General features: G+C 45.6%; 1 protein-coding gene across 1 annotated transcript; it reads left to right on the top strand.

Moving 5' to 3' along the window:
- Positions 1-247: 247 nt before the first annotated feature.
- On the top strand, positions 248-21,874 carry LOC119796111 (caveolae-associated protein 1-like). Its single transcript, XM_038304519.1, is given in 3 exon segments — positions 248-601; positions 603-932; positions 18,345-21,874. Coding segments are annotated over 3 exon segments (1,410 nt in total). The 5' UTR covers positions 248-409; the 3' UTR covers positions 19,233-21,874.
- The last annotated feature ends 464 nt before the right edge of the window (positions 21,875-22,338 follow it).

The following is a 22,338-nucleotide window of genomic DNA, read 5'->3' as shown; positions in this document are numbered from 1 at the left end:
ATGAAGAAAGAAGAGGAAACCAGAGCAGATGTGGCCCAACATTCCTCCTCGGCTCTGTCCCAGCTTGTATCCAAGCGAGTGAGCGAACTGCTGCAGCTCTGCACTCTGTCCCGGCCGTGTCAGCAGCACCGGGCCGGGGGTGTGTCAGTCAGTGAGAGGCAGAGCCTGGGGAGGAGTCTGAGGACAAGGGAGAGTCCAGTGGAAAAAGGGGCTGATAGAAAATCCCCTGAAGGCTGCAGTTTGATGCCACAACATCCAGCTCTGCTCGTCTTCTTCTCCAAACTGGTCTGATCCTGGGAGCCTTCAGAAGAGCAGAACAAAAGATACATGCAGGAGAGGAATAGGAACAAGGAAAGGATTCAGATAGTTTGAAAGTTTGACCCAGTCTCACCTCCTCTGATCCATCGGCATGGCAACTATGGTTGTACTGGAGTCCTCGAGCGCCCTGATGGAGCCTCAATCCCTGACAGAAATCTCAGAAGATGAGATCCACCTGCCTCCTTCAGATGAAGAAGATAACGCCCTGGCTGCCGCCAAGAAAGATCTGCACACCGCAGAGGAACCCGACCAGGAGCAGAACGGGGCTCAGGCTTCAGACACACAAGTTAACGGGGGTGATGGTTCTGTCTTTGCTTGACAAGATCATCGGAGCGGTGGACCAGATCCAGCAGACCCAGAGTGGGCTGGAGACCAGACAGCAGGAGATGGAGCGCACGGTGACCAGCATCCAAGGCGAGCTGACCAAGCTGAGCAAGAACCACAGCACCACATCCAACAGCGTCAACAAGATGATGGAGAAGGTTCGCAAGGTCAGCATCAACGTGAAGACCGTCCGAGCTACGCTGGAGAAGCAAGGGAGCCAGATCAAGAAGCTGGAAACCAACGAGGCAGAGCTGCTGAAGAGGCGCAACTTTAAAGTCATGGTTTACCAGGTGGGTTAGTGAGTCTGTATGACAACAAGCAGAGACAGGCTTCTCCTGCCCAACTCCCAGCATGTTCATGGGGATGGGTGTGGCCCTCCTCCAGGCTGGAGATCCAGCTCCAGAAGCATCAGTGGAAAAATGACAGAGTTGGTGCTCAGCTTAAAGGCAGGGCAGCTGTCCACTTCCTCCTTTAGAGAACCTGACATGCAGAAAAGTCTCCAAAGATTCTCTGGTTGAAATGAGCTTCCTGGGTTCCTTCATTAGAGTCAGAAGTGGATCTGTTTCTATGGATCTTTGTGCCGCTGCAGTTTTTAAATGTTGATAACAGAGAGAAGGAAAATGGACAGAATTCATTAATGAAAGATGCATTTCCTTTTTCATTCAGATCTTTTATTCCATTATTGGTGCAGCAAAAAAACAAACAAAAAACAAATCAAGAAAAAATTAAACTTTTAAAAATGTTTTAATCTAAAAATTATTTGGGAGTAACTTTACTGTTTCCTCTGGTTCAGTTTTCCATATATCTTTGACTTCTTTATAGATTTGATCTTTTTAAACATTATCATTTCAAAATTATTATTTTCTTTTTGGTTTAAGAGGTTTATATTCGATTTTTTTTCATAGAATTTCAGTTTTTCAGATTGAGTTTTATGAATAGCATTTTTTTGCTTTTAAACTGTGTTTACCAGCTCAATCAGAAATGTTCTTTCTAAAATCATCAGAGGGAAAGGGAAACGTGATTTGAAGAGAATGCAGAATAAATGCAGAATAAAAACTTTATGCCAAGAACAGAAATTTGATAAAACACACACACACACACGTATATATATATATATATATATATATATATATATATATATATATATATATATATATATATATATATATATATAAAGACATAAAATATTTAAACTGAAAAAAAAATCAATATTTTTTTTTAAATTTAACATAAAAAACTAAACAGAGAAAATCACAATCTTAATTTAATTACATTTCTTTCAGATTTAAATGTATTTATTTTTTCATTTCTAAAACATGTTGTTGACTTGAACCAACAATGGAGCGAATCCACGGCATCGGCGTGTAGCTGGCGGCCATGTTGGCCCTCCGTCCGATTCTGATTCAGTCCAAACCACTGGGAGCCTGACCACTCTGTATCCTCAGACAGCGTACCAAGCACAGATATGAGTGTGATGGGCGTGCTCTCAGGCACCTACTCGTGCACATAACCCTGAAGCTTGTGCAAAGTGCGATTCACCAGGAATGAAACACACTGAGGGGAGAAATGAAAGCCGTTTTCTTTATTTGAGAAGGAGAGAAAAGCGTGTGAGGGAAGCCCAGACCTTTTTTAGACTATGAGTTCATTGTGTGTGTTTTTTCTAACTGTGGTGCGAGAACATTCAGATTTTCCACCCTGACTCAGACCACCGCCCCCCTCCAGCAGTGCATTTCAGGTCAGGTAACAGAGTGACTGATGCAGAGACGTTGCTGTTATGTTGACATGGCAGCAGGAGACAGATGAACAGGGCGGAGCTTCAGCTCCTCATTCCACAGTATTTCATTCAGTGATGTTTCTCAATCCGTCGGCATCATAAATCTGTTGCCAAACCGCAGAGCTGTGGCTTCACTACTTTCCAATGCAATCTGTTTCAAACAGGCAGAAAACTATAAACATTTGGGGGTTTTGCAAGAGTTTGGTTCTGTGGTGAGTTAGGCTCCGCCCCTACTGTTGCTTCGGGCTCCTCACTAACTCAAAACATGGAGTTCACGTTCGGCTGCCAGAAAACCAGGAATCCATCATGGATAACTGTGCTCGCTGCTCTGCTTCTAATTTCATGAGTTTCTTCTCTCCTCTGAGCTCAGATTGGTTCAAACCGGCTCAGGATTAAAATACTCTAGATTATCCGACATGGGGGGGTGAGTCTTATCCTCTGACTGGAGAGTTTTATCAAGAACGGAGATTTTTAGAGTTGTTCACAGGAAAAGTGCTCGGCTGTTTGGGACGTCATGGTCTGAAGTTTGTGTTATGAAAGCGCTCCTTTTAAAAAGGTAAAGTTAGATTGGTGCAGAATGCAGACTAGCTATCGGAGTGACAGTTTATCCAGCTGCCGTTGGCCCTCAGAGTTACTCTTTGAACAGGAAAGCTCTTCTAAGTGATTATGTTCTGCACAGGAACTTTGAGGCAAAAGCTGGAAAGAAATTCAAACTCAGATCCGAATTTTGATGCAACCTTCCATCAAAGTTAAAAAATACAAATACTACTTTCTAAACTAGCTGCAGAGCTTTCAAACCTCTGCTCTCTGTGTCTATTAATCAGTCACAATAACACCTAACTAGCAGCTTTTATTCATTATTGCTGCTTTTAAAAAAGGCCTTTCTTGTCAAAAATAGAAAGCAGATCCTCATGATCTCCTGACTGCTGCAGGAAGCAGTGTCCCAATCAGGAGCCCTCCTCCTTTTTCTCTTCTCATAAATCCTGTCAGCATTTATTTTCCCTCAGGGATGAGTACATGGAAGAAGCTGCTAGATCCGCTCCTCTCTACTGTCTCTCATCCTCACATCAGCCTGGTTCTGGTTCTGTTGTTGGCTTCTTCCTGGTTCCTTCCCAATGTCACCGCATGCAGGAACCAGAGGAGGGACCAAGTCAAAATTTGGCAAAGTCTGCAGTCAATTCAAAGTGGAAACAGTCAGGAACCGTCTTCAACAAGACAGTGACCTAAACAACAGGACTGGACCTTTGCCTTTCCACCTATTTCAAGTTCAGGGATCCTTTTTACATTTTATCTCCAGTCTCACCAATTGTAGCCAATCTTTACATGGAAGAAATGGAACATAGTTTACTTGTGTTCTCTAACACCTGAGGCCTCCGTAGAGCCGGAGAGCAGCTGGGTTTACCAATAGGATGAGTTTTCAGCAAACTGGTAGCAATAGATCAAATGAGCAGGGACTGAACACAGACACATCAACTCGCTTTTTTGATCAAAATGTTAGAAATAGCGTTGAGTTCCAGGTTTTCTACAGTAGCCCATTAAAGCCTTGTTTTGGAGAGTTTGGAAAACATGCAAATAGAAATGGACGAACGGGTCCCGCCCTTTGGAAGGGGGTCATTTGGGTTCTTTGTTAGCCTGCAATGCCCCATACGAAGCCAAACGACCCCCGTTCCGTCCGTTTCAATTTGAATGTTTTCAAAACAAAAACAACGCTATTCCAAACATTTTGAATTGAAAAAGCTTCCTGGATGGGAAGAGAAACGTCTTCAAACTTGGAAACAAAGTCCAGAGGATTGCTTTTAACTTTTTTGGAAAGTCAGAGTAAAGAGAATCAGGTCCTTTTTAGTGTCAATAGAGATCCTAAGAACCAACGAGCCAATAACAACCCCCCCCCCCTGCGCACAGTTTGGATAATGCGAGCTGCAGGGAGCGTCCAGATGAAGAGGTGCACTGTGTGGAGGTGCACAGGGAGTGTGACTCTGCACAAGGAGTGGATGGGTGTGTGATGACGAAGAGCAGGGAGCATATTTAGACAACTGAATCATAGCAGAGGAATTTCCATCTCTTCCCTTCAGCTAACAAGCCACTGAACCAAGTCTTCTCTATTTTTTTTAATCATATTTTTATTGTTGTTAAAACAGATGTACAATGCCATTCAAATCGTAGTGTTTTGCAGTTGTTACAATTCTTTTGACCATGTACCACACAGCATTTAAACATTTTTTATATTTTGAAAACCCCATCCAACCCCAAACACCCCTGTGCCGGCAGAAAAAAAACATTTTTATTTGGGAGAACAAAACAAAACAACACAAAAAAAAGGGGGGGTATTATACCAAAATGAAAACACTTTACATTGAGACTTGTTTACTAGCGAGAAGGGAGTTTTGTACGTTTGTCAAAATAACCCAATAGAGGGTCCCATACTTTCAGAAAGTATTTCACTTTTTCAATTCTTTAGGAACATCATCATATCTGAGAGCCACATTGATGCCTTTCCTGTTCCAGAAGTATTCTCCTTCGAGCGATCAGAGTTGCGAAAGCAATAACATTTTCCTTTCTAGAAATCGCAGCGTCAACCCCAAAAATAGCCATTACAGGACCAGGTTTTAGATGTAGGCCAAACGCATCGTTTAAAATCCCAAATACTGAATTCCAAAACTCTTTCAGTTTAGAGCACGACCAAAATATATGAGCTAAGTCTGCGTTGGTGGCTCTACAGCGATTACACGTTCCATCTATTTCAGGATATATTTTGGCAAGCCTGACTTTGCTATAGTGAGTACGGTCGAGAATTTTAAACTGAATCAGATTGAGACGTACATAAAAAGTTCCGTTCACAAGGTTAAGAGCTCTAGCCCACATCTCTTCTGAAATGACTATACCTAATTCTTCTTCCCATTAAGTCTTCTCTATTAACAGCATCTGCTCTCTGAGGCCTGCGACTTTCCAACTCTGCTTTATTAAAACCATTTTGAACTCCAGTTAAAAATGGCTGTTATGCTGCAATCCTGTTTTTGTCGCAGAAAAGAAATTCTGAAAGTTTGTATAGAAAAGATGTTTGTAGTATGGGGCGTAGATCCTTTTTAGCCCGAGGCTAATTTAGACGACCTGAGAGTCAGAGTGGAGCGGTGATTAGAGGTGGAGCCACAGCCACTGGTAGGAAGGATCAAGGTAGAGACTCTAGCAAAAGAGGAGGGGTGTCAGCACAACCTTCAGCTCTTTTCCTGAAGGCTGTAGTCCTCATTTAACTAGCATCACCCATTCAGTCACGTAATGACGTCTGTAAGGCTGGAGCTCCTCTCCTACCCTGGATAGAGATCTACTGTGGAGCCGTGGCAGCTGGAGGAAATTTCACCTTCAGGCAATGAGACTATCTGGCAGAGACTGACTGTGAGAGTCAGGTATAAATATTTGGGATAAAAGCTGATCACCTGCTCTCTCTGATTATCTGAAGCAGAGGAGAGAGAGGCAAGCAGCCAGCCCCAAAAGCTACAAAACAAAGGCAGGCTGCATGAGATTAAATCTTTTATCACCGATGCTGATATAGAGATGGTTCAATGTTTAGATTCAATATCAAATTTTTCATTAGTCTTGACTTGGTCTGAACCCCTAAAGGCATCAGTCTCCATCTCAGTCTGTATGATAAAGGAACTTTAGCAGATTAGTCTGTGGATCTTATCCTTTTCATGTGGGGATCACAGATGTGAGTTTATTAAATATTGTGACTCTTATAGCTTCATAATTAAACCTTCCTCTCTGCCATTCAAACATTTCACTGCTGAATTTTACTGATTCATTTCATTGGTTCATTCTGTGAGCAAACATGTTGCTTGAATTTCAACCAGAGCAAACTGGTCTATTCAGGCCCATATAAGGTCATGTGAGCCAGAAATCTGCCTCCTTATGTCATGTAGAGGATTGTAGGGATGGTTGTTTCAGCTGAGAGGAAGTGTTTATAGAGGGCAGAGCGCGTGCTCATGTGAAGCATCTTCCAACCACTGAAAGCAGTTTGTCAAAATAAAGAGAGAATAGAAGAAAAGCATGGAGGAGAAAGCAGCAAATGAGGAAAGAATTAGCCATGGAGGGAGAAAACAATCTAAAAATAGAAACCTTTGCATTCTTGTTTGATTGTGAGAAGAACAGGACCTTTAGATCGCTCCTCTTTGGTTTGGGAGATCCAGCAGTATTAGAACACTGGCCTGTAGATGGGCTGCTTTCATACAGATAGATTTTGTTAGATAGATGGGAAAGTCCTCTGTAATCATTTAGGGTAATCCTAGAGCAGAGCTGTCCTCCCTGGTAAGTTTATCTAATCACTGTAAATCAGTGGCTGCTCTAAACTGTAAAATCTACTGTCCAATGTTCCTGCCTTCTCATCCATTAGAGAGGCAATGAAATCTCCCAGTTTTCCTTTTCATAGAAAGTTTTTTTTTGTGATCAAGTGGTGTTCCAGCCCCCCCGACACACACACACACACACACACACACACTGCATCAACATTATTTACTGAGCACAACAGCAGGCCAGATGTAACTACTTAAAGAAAGAAGAAAATGGAAAAAAGGAGAAAGAGAGGAAAAGTGGTCTTTATGTCCTCCAGCAGCCTAAGCCTATAAGAGGGAAACTACAGAAATAATTCAGGATAAGCTGAGCCACTCTAACAATAATCCACATTAATGATGAAAAACTACTCTTCTAACTTGGTGAGAGGTCTTTTTTTTTTATAAAATAGCCGACTCTATTTCACATAAAAAGATGTAAAGCACTATTTTCTCTCCAGTTTCCTGGTGTTGTGCTTTAAGGTTTGCTGCTCTGTGTTGGATCAGAGAACCTGCTTCCTTTGAGTAATTACCTTGTTTTTATGGGCCGTTGTCTATTCTAACACATAACAAGAAAGAACTATTGTCAATGACATCATCAGCTTGCATAGGGGAAGAAATGACATTGTTGCCCTTTGCAGTGTTTCTCTGTGATACCAAGGTCACCTTAAGGGGAACAGATTATTTTAAAGTTAGAACGGGTTTCAAACTTATTTTTCACCAGGTCTGTAAAAGGGCTGGTTCCTGCTGTAAAAATGGAACATTTGCATTTATCACTCCATTGATAAAGCACACAGTGCCTTGGAAATGCAACTTCCCTCCAGTTTAAACAATTTAGCCACATTGTGACTTTAAAAGAAAAAAAAATTCTACCTAATGAGATGAAATGACTTTTCTGCCCTTAAAGACTGGATAAAATGCTGTGATGAACCAAATTCAGCCAATGGACCTTTAGTGTGACGTGTGAATCTTTGTCTGTTAAAAAGTATTGTTTTGAGTTATTTAAAAATTGTCATAAGAGAGTCTATCTTCTTGCTGCAGCCAGGTTTCCATAAGACAATCTATTGATCTGATTATCACAGATCAAAACATTAAAGCATCACTGCATTACTTTTAGACATATGTATTAATTCAGTTTCAATTCAGTTTATTTCATAGCGCCAATTTACAACACATGTCACCTAAAGGCACTTTACAGGTCACCAGATCATCCAGTCAAAGCTTCATTTGACATGTGATTATTTCTCAGGTCAATATTGACGAGTTGGTGTGTATCGATGCTCTGTCCAGCCTGCTCTTCTCAAAAACTCACTTATGGAATTTGAGAGGGTCACATTGGTTGCAGAATGGGTCGCGTGACCCAGAGTACTGCTTCATGACAATCTGAGCTTTATTTCAACAGTTGTTAGGATAATTATCATTGATGATGTGTGAGTTTATTACATCCTGATATTTCCTGCCTGCTGGGAGTCAGAACTGATGTTTTCCCCAGAAGTTTATCTATTTAGGACGGTTCCTCTGTTGGGATAAAAGTCTTTATCATTAATGAATGTGGTAAAGATCCGGGAATAAATGAGAAAGGCTTCCTTCAGCTAAGAATAACATGAAATATTCTGATAAGGCTGGAGCCATGGATGAAGCCTCATCTGTAAATGTCTATGATGATGATGATGATGATGATTGTTGTATAAACTGCTTCTCTAACTGGGATTGGGGGCCACTCTAACCAGATGTGAGCCCGGTTGGTTGCTCTGCCTTCTGCAACACTGATCACACTAAGATTATAATCTACTGTCATGTCTCCTGGTTATTTAATAAATAAACGTTATGAAGCATTATTTAAAGAATTTGTCCTGAGTGATCTCTGCTCAGAGGAAGAACCAGAGAGAGAAAAGCTTCAAGATGGAAACACAGAGCTTTCCTTAACAAAGCAGAGTTAAATAAGCTTAAAGGTTTTTTTTGTAAACCAAACTGATGTGACCTTCACCCGATCAGACATATTTCTAGTTTTCTGATGCAGGATTTAATCTGGGGGGTTAAATGTTTTCTTGTTCCTGATGGCTTCTCAATCTGCTGGTCCAAAGTGGTCTGGTAGCAGACCACTGGTAACAGGATGGTGGCATCATGGCGGCATCACAGTGGCAGGATGATGGCATCATGGCGGCATCATGTTGGCAATATGGTGGCATCATGGCGGCATCACAGTGGCAGTATGGTGGCATCATGGCGGCATCACAGTGGCAGGATGGTGGCATCATGGTGGCATCACAGTGGCAGGATGATGGCATCATGGCGGCATCATGGTGGCAATATGGTGGCATCATGGCGGCATCACAGTGGCAGGATGGTGGCATCATGGTGGCAGGATGGTGGCATCATGGTGGCAGGATGGTGGCATCATGGCGGCATCACAGTGGCAGGATGGTGGCATCATGGTGGCAGGATGGTGGCATCATGGCGGCATCATGGTGGCAGTATGGAGGCATCATGGTGGCATCACAGTGGCAGGATGATGGCATCATGGCGGCATCATGGTGGCAATATGGTGGCATCATGGCGGCATCACAGTGGCAGGATGGTGGCATCATGGTGGCAGGATGGTGGCATCATGGTGGCAGGATGGTGGCATCATGGCGGCATCATGGTGGCAGTATGGAGGCATCATGGCGGCATCACAGTGGCAGTATGGTGGCATCATGGCGGCATCACAGTGGCAGGATGGTGGCATCATGGTGGCAGGATGGTGGCATCATGGCGGCATCATGGTGGCAGTATGGAGGCATCATGGCGGCATCACAGTGGCAGTATGGTGGCATCATGGCGGCAGGATGGTGGCATCATGGCGGCATCATGGTGGCAGTATGGAGGCATCCTGGCGGCATCTCAGTGGCAGGGTGGTGGCATCATGGCGCCATCACAGTGGCAGGATGGTGACATCATGGTGGCAGGATGGTGGCATCATGGCAGCATCACAGTGGGAGGATGGTGGCATCATGGGGGCATCACAGTGGCAGGATGGCGGCATCATGGTGGCATCATGGCGGCATCACAGTGGCAGGATGATGGTATCATGGTGGCATGGCGGTATCACAGTGGCAGGATGGTGGCATCATGGCGGCATCACAGTGGCAGGATGGTGGCATCATGGGGGCATCACAGTGGCAGGATGGCGGCATCATGGTGGCATCATGGCGGCATCACAGTGGCAGGATGATGGTATCATGGTGGCATGGCGGTATCACAGTGGCAGGATGGTGGCATCATGGCGGCATCACAGTGGCAGGATGGCGGCATCACGGTGGCAGGATGGCGGCATCACAGTGGCAGGATGGTGGCATCATGGCGGCATCACAGTGGCAGGATGGCGGCATCACGGTGGCAGGATGGCGGCATCACAGTGGCAGGATGGTGGCATCATGACGGCATCATGTCGGTACGATGGCAGCAGGAGGCTGATGTCAGTTGGTGCCGACGGCGACTGACAATGAGGCATTTCTTTAACGGATCTGATGTGCATGTGGAGGGTTGGGATGGATGTGGTGCTGAGGATCCGATCCGCTGCAGCTCAAATAGAAAGGGCAGTTTGGCCCTACAGGGACCCTTAGAACCTGAATCACTCGCTGCTCCTCTGCTTCTGCAGCCAACAGATGTTCGCTGGTGACAAACAGGTGAAGGTGAGGAAGGATAAAACAGGAATGATTTTATGGATAAAACACAGATCAGAGTGTTTGACCATATTTTCAGGACCCAGACCATGGAGCTTTGCATGCTTCCTTCTCTGGCCCCTGGAACGCCCTGGATTAAGGGTCCCTGTGTTGCTCGTTAAACTGAGGGGCCTCCAAAACCACATTCAGGAAAATGTGTGAAATGCAGATGTGTTTGTCTAGATGTGTGATCTGGGGTCCTACAGGCCGGCTTAGCTGCACTCTGGGAAAAGAAGGGGCCCTCAGGGGCCCCTGCAGGATCTCTGCTAGCTGCTGGTTCCAAAGCCTGCCCACAACAGGCCCAATGACTGAATTTAAAACTGAGCTTTTAGGTGGTTTCTCTTGGCTCTACTTCTATATTAATGATGATGGCATGTGTTGTTCAGATCGTTATCTTTCCTTGGAATAGTTTCCATTTTTTTCTGGATGAGTCAGATGTTTGTGAGTTCTGTAAAAGTTTGGTTATTAGATCATCTCCATCATGTGAGTCTAAATGGGACGGAAATAGATCTTGAACAAACAGATATTTGCTTTCAGTGAATCGAAGAGTTATAAGAGAAACTGGAAGCTAAATGATTTAACAGTAGAGAGATGGTGCATTGCTTTTAATCACTAAAATAGATCATCGTAGAAAGTAGATGCATAGATTTTTGCTTTCATATTTTAAACTCTGTGAAGGACCTGAAGCCTCTGCACTCGGATCGGTGCGGATCACCCTAACCCTCCATCCAGACCACTTCACTTTATTCCGCAGGATCAGACTGTGACGGTTCTTTTAATATCAATGTTTTTACCAAACTAATTAAAATATGTTTAATTAAATTTCCTGTTATTAGATCGGACCCATAGCATCTGTCCTGTAATAAAAGTGTGTTTTTTTAAATTATTAGATAGTAAATGTGAACAGATCTGCACCCAATGCTGCCTTTAATCAGTTTATTAAACTTATAAATAAACTTGATAAATATGTGAAGCTGCATCAGAGAAGGGGCGACTTATTTCATCTCCAGCTCAGCCTGCAGACGGCCTGCGCTGCCTTTAGAGATATTAGCGAGGGTTGAGGTGAGGAAGAGGAAGGATGGATAACAGATCCTCTGCTGTAAGGAAGCGGTTTCACCGCCTCCATGTCAGTCAGCTGAGCTCGATCACAGGGACTGGATGGAGGCCCCTGAGGACCAGGGTCAGGAACAACTGGTATAAGGACTACGGGGACCTGGGAAAGAGGTTCCTAGAACCTGAGCAGGAAACCCAGGATGACAGACCGAAGACAGCTAGAGAGACAAAGAGAGGTCCAGGGTTTGATTCCCCTCCACCTGAAGGCAGCTCTGGGAGCATCAGGTCCCTGACATCAGCGGATCCAGCAGATCCTGAGTCAGAAGGTCTGAAGGTCTGATTCTTTTCAGAGAAAAAAGAACTGTAGATCAAACATCTAGTCTCACAATGACACGTGAAACTCATAGGAGGTTTCTGGCCCCTTAAGGCCCAGGATGGACACCAACAGGACTGAGAGAGAACCTCCATTAAAAGCAGTCTCCTTTGTTACCGGGAAAAACAAAGGGTTGCCATAGAAACGGCTAGTCTCATCCATGAATGCTCAGATCTCTGCTAGTCAGCCATGGAGGAGCGTAAATAGACCCTGAGAGGCTCCGAGAAGAGAGCTCTGATGGATCTTCTCCTAGTTGGGTCCAGGAGGAGGTCACTCCAGGTCGCTCCTCATGTATGCCTCAGATTCAGGAGGAGGCTTCAGCCTCTGTTTCCCTGGTCTTTGGTCACATGAGACAATATTTGTGGGAGGGAGTGTGTGTCTCTTGTGATTGCATTTGATCTGCTGATGAAAGAAAAATTGTCAGAAGATCCAGAAACACAGCGTGGCACCATGTGAGCTCCAACAATGGAGAGCAGTGTCCTGCAGCAGGGCTGTTAGCTCCATGGAGCTTCCTCACGCTTTCCTGCAGGCTTGGCACGCTCTGCTCATATTTCCTCTGCTGCTCAACACAAGCAGAGTTCTCACATTAGAGGAGAACAAAGAGTTTTGGAGGCTCCATGAGGATAGAAATGCTTACGTTAGGAAAACTATTCCTATTTAGGAGAAAACATTGTTTAAACTGATTTGCTTGGTTCTACGAGTCGACCCAGAAAAGGTTAAAAACAGAGAGAAAGAAGAAGGCCTGTCGGCTGTAACCCAGTGACTCATTATTTCTCTGTTCCCATGGGGACGTGCAGCATGCCATCACTTTATATAGCAATCTCTCCCTCTCTGCTCTCATGGCTCTGATTAAAGGGAAGAGTCCTGCTCTGCCCACAACCACCCTTCCCTCTGCTGAGGGAATCCCTGCTCTACAGGAAGCTCTGAGCTCTGCCTGAGTCTGATCACCAGGAGGTCACCTCCATCAGCTCAGCTAACATCTCCATTAAGCACATGGAGAGCATGAACTGGTTTGGAGTTCAGGAGGTGAAGAAGGTTGAAGCTTTGCTCTCCTACATCAGCAAAGATGTCCAGAGGATTCCCTGTTTTCCTGAGTTTGCAGGAAAATCCTCCCTCATGCATGTGTGATGGAATGTCAAATAAAAACACCCCATCTGGCTCTCCATGGTAGCAGGGAGGTTAAAGGAAACCAGGAACAGAGCTGGGCGTGTTACCGCAGGATTCCTGTCTGACTCCAAGTCTGCCTGCAGAGCGGCTGCAGAGCCAACCGCCCCGAACCCAGCAGCTGCTGCCGCTCCCTGCCCGGTACCGGGGGGGGTTAAATACCACTAATCTCCCCCCCCCCACACACACACACACACATGTTGATGAAAAGCCTTTTCTTTCACTAAACACTGTCTGGTTGTTTATGCCCGTTGCCATGGAGATCTGGGGAAAAGGAAACAGTTTGGTAACTTTGCTTCTGTTTTTACTTTGACCCGTCATGGCTGCTGTCCTCCTCTGAGAAAAATAGAACCTGAAGGAAAAGTTTGGAAAATCTGAATAAAATAGAAAAATATTGGTTGCACCTTTGCAAACACTTTATTCACTGTTAAAACATGTTTTCCTATTTTCCTGAAGGTTTTAGAGGTTTCTCTGCTTTAGCACAGCTGATTCTGACGATTGCAGCTCAGCAAAAGCCTGTTAATCAGCTATCAATGGAAATCAGCTGTACTGGAGCAGGAAACCTCTAAAACCTGCAGGACAGTAGCCCTCAGGGACCGACTCTGGGGATCCCTGATCTAGATTGAGCAGAGTAGGCTAATCTATAGCTGCCTCCAATTGAACCGGTTCTGATTAAAGGAATAGGACACTCAAAACATGATTAGCCTTCATTTTCTACTCACCCCCATGCTGAACAACACTCTGGAGTACTTTCTTGATATCTCAAATGCATCTGGAGATCTGGGAGGCTTCTTGCTGTCTGCTGACATTCAAATAATGGAGGTCTATGGTGACCGAGACAGAAAGGTCCATAAAAATCCACAAAAACGTGTCAATATTCCTCCATACTGCTCGTCCAATGTATTCCAAGTGTCCTGAGTGGGTAGCATCCAGAATTTACTCGAAACGAAGTCATTTAGAATGTTTTTAGAGCATAAACAGTAGTGTATAGGATTTCCTGAAAGCGCGCACATGCGCGCTCAGGACGCTACGGAAGCCGGCAGACCAAACCAGCGCATTCAGCTCGGCAAAGAACTCATGCTCTTCTTCAACACTGAAGTCCTCAGACATTTTTCTTTCGTTGTTTCTTTCTTTGCACAGGTAAACGGCACATTTCTTCTTCTACGCTTGCATTATCGGCAGACCAGACGCTGAATGCGCACTTTCATCTGGTTTAGTCTGCCGGCTTCCGTAGCGTCGTGAGCGCGCGTGTGCGCGCTTTCAGGAAATCCTATACACTACTGTTTATGCTCTAAAAACATTCTAAATGACTTTGTTTCGAGTAAATTCTGGATGCTACCCACTCAGGACACTTGGAATACATTGGACGAGCAGTATGGAGGAATATTGACACGTTTTTGTGGACTTTTATGGACCTTTCTGTCTCGGTCACCATAGACCTCCATTATTTGAATGTCAGCAGACAGCAAGAAGCCTCCCAGATCTCCAGATGCATTTGAGATATCAAAAAAGTACTCCAGAGTGTTGTTCAGCATGGGGGTGAGTAGAAAATGAAGGCTAATCATGTTTTGGGTGTACTATTCCTTTAAGATGCATCAGGTCCAAAGACAGCTGAGCCTGTTGGCACCTTTAGTCCAAAGGACAGGGAGGGCGAGGGCGGGCTGAGGGTGGACACTGAACATGGCGGTTCTATAGAGATAGAGCCGGTACCGGTTCTGTAGAAATAGAGATTCTATAGAGATAGAGCCGCTGGCTGACCCAAAGGCCAAATATTCAACCAATCGGTTTCCTCAGAAACCGCTTTAAAGGCTGATTGGGATTGTGGGAAAGGATTTAATGAATTCCCAATTTCATGAAAAAATTGTTAAAAATAAACTGAACTGATTCAGGAAGAAATGTTGAAAGACAGAAGTTTCATGATTGAAAGCTTTAATGCATGGAGAGGACAACTGTTCCCATGGTAACATCAGAAGGACACAGAGACTGCATGGAGGAAATCTCCTTCCATGTTTTCCTCCTGTGGCCGGCGTTCCTGCAGCTGAGTGTGTGAGATGGTGTCAGAAGGCCTCCCATCCCTGATGCTCAGTTTCCATCTTCAGACTGTTTCTGGCCTTTTCCAGCTCTGCCAGCTGCAGGAAGTCCTGCTCTGAAACTCCAAACACCTCCTTTCTCTCTTTAGTGGTTTAGGAGCGAGGTCGTTATGTGGCCCCCCCGAGGCCCAGAGCTATGACCTACCTCCTTCATGTTTTCCAGCACTCTGACCGTACCTTCCTGTCTTTGGGGCGGCAGAACAATGTCCCATTAAATGAGCTAATCAGGAAGTGAGAACACGGAGGTGGAGGCCTGAAGTCTTTCCATGGATCGGGGACACGCAAAGACTTTCAGGCGCTCGGCCGAGAATTTCCTCTGCTGTTAAAGTATTTCCATCCAGGCATTAACCCCCCCCACCCCCCCCCCCCCCCCCCACCCCCACCCCCATCAGGCTGATGGAGGAGCTGTTTGTAGTCCTGTAGAGATGGTCTCTCTCCTTCTGCAGATTTACTGTATTTTTCCAATGTTTAAATATGGATCAGATAAATGGAGCTAAATAAAAATACTTTTTAAAAACAATTAAGAAAACTGCTTCAGTCAGCAATCAGACCAGGGATGTCAAACTGGTTCCAGATAACCCCACACCACCCCCTGTTTGACACCCCTGACCTGAACTAAGTCCCAATGGAAGCTGCAGAAACTTTCCTATGAGGTGAAGTTTAGCCAAGATACTGGAGGACAAAACCTCCAGCAAACATCCACCATCGTCCTCCAAGTGAACAATGGATGTGTCTCCACCCTGGAAAACCTGCACAGATGCTATCATCTTCCTGTTGGAGTGATGCTTTTCCAAGACTCTGAGGAACGAAAGCAGAAAAACATGTCCGCTTTCCACACCCCGACCAAACACACACACTCTGGGACTCCTTTGTTCTGGCTGAAGTGGGTTCCTGTTTGGATCAGGGGCTGGTGTGGGGCCAGACGTCAGGGAGACCAGCTGGAAGGGTGGTTTGCACCTCTAGTGAAACAAATGGGTCAGAACCAGAACTGTAGCTCTTTCTTTCTACCTAAATGGCTGAGCAATCACCTCCTCTGAGGGACGGTGGTCCAGACTCAATGCCAGCGGCCCTGGATGGATGTCTGGTTCCAGAAAGCAGAGTCCCAGCCGTTCTGGTTCTGGTTCTGGTCCAGACCAGGGCACCTTTCCTCGTTTCTCTCCATCCCTTCTGCAGATTAAAGGTTGTGGTCAGTGGGCGTGTTCCATAGTGATACCGGGCCGCCTTATTGGACAATTCTGATGGTGAAAGAGAGATGATGTTCTAAGGACAGATAGTAATAAGTCTATTATTGAATGTAAAACATTTAAAACATGAAAACAATGAAAAGATGAAATGTTTGAAAACAGTTTCAGCTTCTCTGCTTGAAGTTGAGCATCTTTATGTTAAAATTAGGAAATGATTCAGTTTAAGGCTGATTTATACTTCAAAACCAGGTCCTCTGGTATGGCTGGCTTATTTTGTTTTAATGACCGAAATTGCGGAAAACAACCAGCTAGAAGAGCGAGGAGCGGAAGAACGCTGGGCCCCTTTTTCCATCTGGATCCCCGCTATTCTTCACCCTCATGTCCCTCTGTTGTCGGACTAAACTCGCCCTCCCGCTTCCTCATCGCCTCGGCCATATCTAGACCCACAGTGTATAGCAAAGACCATGCTTCAATATGGAGCATAAATCAAAAATGTCTGCATCAAGGTCACTGCAATACACTGCTGCAGGAGTATAACCAGGCCTTTAGTATCATGAAGTGGTTGAAAATAAATCTTCCTGACGCTCAGACCAGACCCTGTGAGCACATGCTGCAGACATGCTGCAGACATGCTGCAGACAATCGCTCAAAAATCTCACTTTTTTTTAAATAGAAACTGAAAACGCTTTTCTTTAAAGATAAAAACTTTAAGCAATATGAAAAACAAATAAATAAAAAAATCTGTATAATCAAATTAAAAATTTAAATTAAATGTAAAAATAAAACAAAAACAGTTTGAAGAATTTGAATTTGAAAAAGTTAAATATGAAAAGAAATTAAATAAAATCTGAGAAGTACCAGGTCCTGGATCCAATCTTCCTCTGCACGGAGGCTTGGTTCTCCCTCAGAGAGAGGGTGAGGAGCTGGGTCATCAGGGAGAGGCCCTGAGTAGAGCTGCTTCTCCTCCACATCCAGAGGAGTCAGCTATGGAGGATCAGACATCTTTATCTGATGGACGCCTCCCTCTGAGGGGTTCCAGGGATGTCCCACCAGCAGGAGGACCAGGACATAATGGAGGGAGCACCTAGAGAATCTCACGCTTCCCCAGCAGAGCTGAAGGAGGAGTCTGGATAGAGGGAGGTCTGGATAGATTGAGGTCTGGATAGAAGCAGGTCTGGATAGAGGGATCTCTGGATAGAAGGAGGTCTGGATAGAGGGATCTCTGGATAGAAGGAGGTCTGGATAGAGGGATCTCTGGATAGAGGGAGGTCTGGATAGAGGGATCTCTGGATAGAGGAAGGTCTGGATAGAGGTATGTCTGGATAGAGGTATGTCTGGATAGAAGGAGGTCTGGATAGAGGTCTGTCTGGAGAGAAGGGGGTCTGGATAGAGGGAGATCTGGATAGAAGGAGGTCTGGATTGAAGGAGGTCTGGAAAGAGGTATGTCTGGAGAGAATGAGGACTGGATAGAGGGATCTCTGGATAGAAGGAGGTCTGGATAGAGGGAGATCTGGATAGGAGGTCTGGATAGAAGGAGGTCTGGAAAGAGGTATGTCTGGAGAGAATGAGGTCTGGATAGAGGGATCTCTGGATAGAGGAAGGTCTGGATAGAGGTATATCTGGAGAGAAGAAGGTCTGGATAGAAGGAGGTCTGAATAGAAGGAGGTCTGGGAGTCTCTGCAAAGCTGCTGCCTTGTGACCCAGTCCAAGCGGGAGACGAGTAAAAAAAAAAAAAAGTTTTTTAATGTTTACTTCTGGATTTTTTGTGTTTTTGTTATAATTTGCATTTTTACAAAAGGTGTTATTTGATTTCAACAACAACTGATCAAAACCCAGCCCTCCAATGCTGAACCCAAAACTATGCCGCTGATACCAGTGCTGATGTTCCTGTGAAATCTACCGTTCATTGAGATGAATTAGAACCAGTCTACAGACCGAGAACCAGTGAAATGAAAGCAATGATTTTATTCTGTTTTATTTTTGTGAGCATGGCTGCTCGTCCCATTTAGCCTCAAACCCCTTTATGTTTGTTTCTTCACAGGATGAAGTGAAAGTTCCCTCAAAACTCAGCATCTCCAAGTCCATGAGGGCTTCTGAGTCTGTATCGGGAAGCAGAGGAGGCAGTCTGTTAGAGCTTAAAGAAGCTGTGGAGGAACCTGGAGAAGCAGGAGAAGAGGATGACAAGGAGGACAAGCCCCATGTAGATCTTTCTTCCGATGAAGAAGGGCTGGAAATTGAAGACAACATTGAGGAGACACGAGCTGAACGCATCAAGCGTAGCAGCCTGCAACGTGTCCAAAACCTGAAGACTGTCTTCTCCAAACAGAAGATGGATAAGACCAGAGCAAAGACCAAAGAGAACCTGGAGAAGACCAGACAAAAAACCAAGGATAACATCGAGAAGACCAAGCAGAAGACCAAGGAGAACCTGGAGAAGACCAGACAAAGAACCAAGGAAAACATTGAGAAGACCAAGCAGAAGACCAAGGAGAACCTGGAGAAGACTCGTCACAACATTGAGAAGAAGATGGGGAAACTTGGAACCCGCATGACTGTGAACCCTGAGCGAAAACAGAAGATGAAAACCTCCAGCGACAAGATGAAGAAAGCCTTCACTCCAGACCATGTGGTGTACGCCCGGTCCAAAACTGCCGTCTACAAGGTGCCCCCATTCACCTTCCACGTGAAGAAGATACGTGAAGGAGAAGTGGAGGTGGTTCAAGGAACCGAGATGGTGGAGGTGTCAAGGGAAGTAGAGCACATAGAAGGGGAGGATGTGGAAGCAGACAACGCTGAGGTGGAGGTGGAGATGGAGATGGTGAATGGAGGAGGGGATGATGAAGAGGCTGATGAGGACGAAGACGAAGACCACCAAGATGCCTTACACGAGAATGATGGTGATGATGATGATGATAAAGACAGCGACTAAAGCTGGAGCAGAGAGCCGTTCAGTTCTGTCCTTTAGGTCCAAGAGTTTAGATTATTTGGATTAAAGACCAATATTTAATGAACCAGATGGTTCCTACTCACCATCACAGGAACCATGAAGGTCCCCTTCTACAGGGTTGGTCACCATCCCTACCAGAACCAGACGGTTCCTACTCACCATCACAGGAACCATGAAGGTCCCCTTCTACAGGGTTGGTCACCATCCCTACCAGAACCAGACGGTTCCTACTTAACATCACAGGAACCATGAAGGTCCCCATCTACAGGGTCGGTCACCATCCCTACCAGAACCAGACGGTTCCTACTCACCATCACAGGAACCATGAAGGTCCCCATCTACAGGGTTGGTCACCATCCCTACCAGAACCAGACGGTTCCTACTCACCATCACAGGAATCATGAAGGTCCCCATCTACAGGGTTGGTCACCATCCCTACCAGAACCAGACGGTTCCTACTCACCATCACAGGAACCATGAAGGTCCCCTTCTACAGGGTTGGTCACCATCCCTACCAGAACCAGACGGTTCCTACTCACCATCACAGGAACCATGAAGGTCCCCATCTACAGGGTTGGTCACCATCCCTACCAGAACCAGACGGTTCCTACTCACCATCACAGGGACCATGAAGGTCCCCTTCTACAGGGTTGGTCACCATCCCTACCAGAACCAGACGGTTCCTAGTCACCATCACAGGAATCATGAAGGTCCCCATCTACAGGGTTGGTCACCATCCCTACCAGAACCAGACGGTTCCTACTTAACATCACAGGAACCATGAAGGTCCCCTTCTACAGGGTTGGTCACCATCCCTACCAGAACCAGACGGTTCCAACTCACCATCACAGGAACCATGAAGGTCCCCTTCTACAGGGTTGGTCACCATCCCTACCAGAACCAGATGGTTCCTAGTCACCATCACAGGAACCATGAAGGTCCCCATCTACAGGGTTGGTCACCATCCCTACCAGAGCCAGACCGTTCCTACTCACCATCACAGGAACCATGAAGGTCCCCATCTACAGGGTTGGTCACCATCCCTACCAGAGCCAGATGGTTCCTACTCAACACCACAGGAACCATGAAGGTCACCATCTTCAGGGTTGGTCACCATCCCTACCAGAACCAGACGGTTCCTACTCACCATCACAGGAACCATGAAGGTCCCCTTCTACAGGGTTGGTCACCATCCCTACCTGAACCAGACGGTTCCTACTCACCATCACAGGAACCATGAAGGTCCCCATCTACAGGGTTGGTCACCATCCCTACCAAAACCAGATGGTTCCGAGTCACCATCACAGGAACCATGAAGGTCCCCATCTACAGGATTGGTCACCATCCCTACCAGAACCAGACGGTTCCAACTCACCATCACAGGAACCATGAAGGTCCCCTTCTACAGGGTTGGTCACCATCCCTACCAAAACCAGATGGTTCCTAGTCACCATCACAGGAACCATGAAGGTCCCCATCTACAGGGTTGGTCACCATCCCTACCAGAGCCAGACCGTTCCTACTCACCATCACAGGAACCAGGAAGGTCCCCTTCTACAGGGTTGGTCACCATCCCTACCAGAGCCAGATGTTCCTACTCAACACCACAGGAACCATGAAGGTCACCATCTTCAGGGTTGGTCACCATCCCTACCAGAACCAGACGGTTCCTACTCACCATCACAGGAACCATGAAGGTCCCCTTCTACAGGGTTGGTCACCATCCCTACCAGAACCAGACGGTTCCTACTCACCATTACACGAACCATGAAGGTCCCCATCTACAGGGTTGGTCACCATCCCTACCAGAACCAGACGGTTCCTACTCACCACCACAGGAACGAGTTTTCATCCGTCCATCTTATTCCTGTTGAGGTGGACGAAGTAAAATGGAATCAATCCAATTGGACCCTGAGGGACGTCCTGGTCTTCCTGCTCCATCATGTCCCTCTGGTGACAGAAGGAGCTGGATGGATTCTAACAGAATTGGGGGGGGGGGGGGGGTATTTTATGTATCCTTTTTAGAAGCACTGTTAGATGTTTCTCCTCTTAGTTTAGGATGTCTACCTTCCACCTAACTTTCCTGCCACAGACTCTGACTCTTCATAAGAGGATTTCTGATCATTTATCCTAAAGAGGCTGAATCTCAGAAGAGGAGGAGTAGGAGAAGGACTCACCTTGGTCACTACAACCTTTAACTGTCAAATGTTTCTCACTAAATGTTCGTTTTTATGGCCAACCTGACCCCTACAGCTAAAGTCAATGGCCCAAAAGGGCCTTCGAACCACACCCACAGCAGCTTCTTCTGTCTAACACTGCCCCCTAGTGTTGAGGAATAGTTATGTTCTGTTTGACCTTCTGAGCTTCTTCTCCTGCAGCTCCAGTTTTAGAGCTTCTGTCCAGTAGAGTAGATGGATGTGATCTTCAGAACACCTGAAGCGGGTCAGAACCAGCTCCCCGTTTCCTCCTGTATATAATGTGACTCTGCAGATCAGCAGCACCTGAACGCCTCGCTTTGCATCATCACCTGCATCCAGAGGAGCTGCTCCATCTTCTGCTTTATCTGGAAATGATTCCTTAAAACAGTTTAACCACTAATGAATAAAAACAACCGATTCACACTTTCTCTTTGATTTTCTTCTTTATGCTTATACCGTAATTCCTTTATTGGATAGAGGCCAGAATTAGAGACAGGCCTCTATTGCTATTTGAGCAAAACAGACTACCAGTGGAATGAATAAAAATGAGATTTTGTGTCTATTTGAACCTATAAAACACTAGGTTCATTTATTGAAAAAGTACAGTTACCATGTCTCGCTTGGTTTGAAGTAAAAAAAAAAAATAAAATCCTCCAATTCTGTTTAATCCTCCTCCTCAGTTTCCTCCTCCTCTTCATCTCTCCCTTTAATCTCCTCATCACTCGAGCTCCTCCTCATGTTCTGCTGCGTGTCTGTTCTCTTCCTCGCGCAGACGGGCAGCAGTCAGGGCCTGTCGTCCAGCTGCGCAGAGCTGTGGTACTTGTTTGTTACTTACTACCACAAGTATAATGTTGAGGTATGCCCAGAAAAAACGTTTATAGCCCCGGCCT

The sequence above is a fragment of the Cyprinodon tularosa genome, unplaced genomic scaffold (assembly GCF_016077235.1).
Source record: "Cyprinodon tularosa strain WSP-4 unplaced genomic scaffold, ASM1607723v1 ctg537, whole genome shotgun sequence".
Lineage (NCBI taxonomy): Eukaryota > Metazoa > Chordata > Actinopteri > Cyprinodontiformes > Cyprinodontidae > Cyprinodon > Cyprinodon tularosa.
Note: the sequence above shows the minus strand (reverse complement) of the source record. Positions and strands in the feature narration are given on the sequence as shown.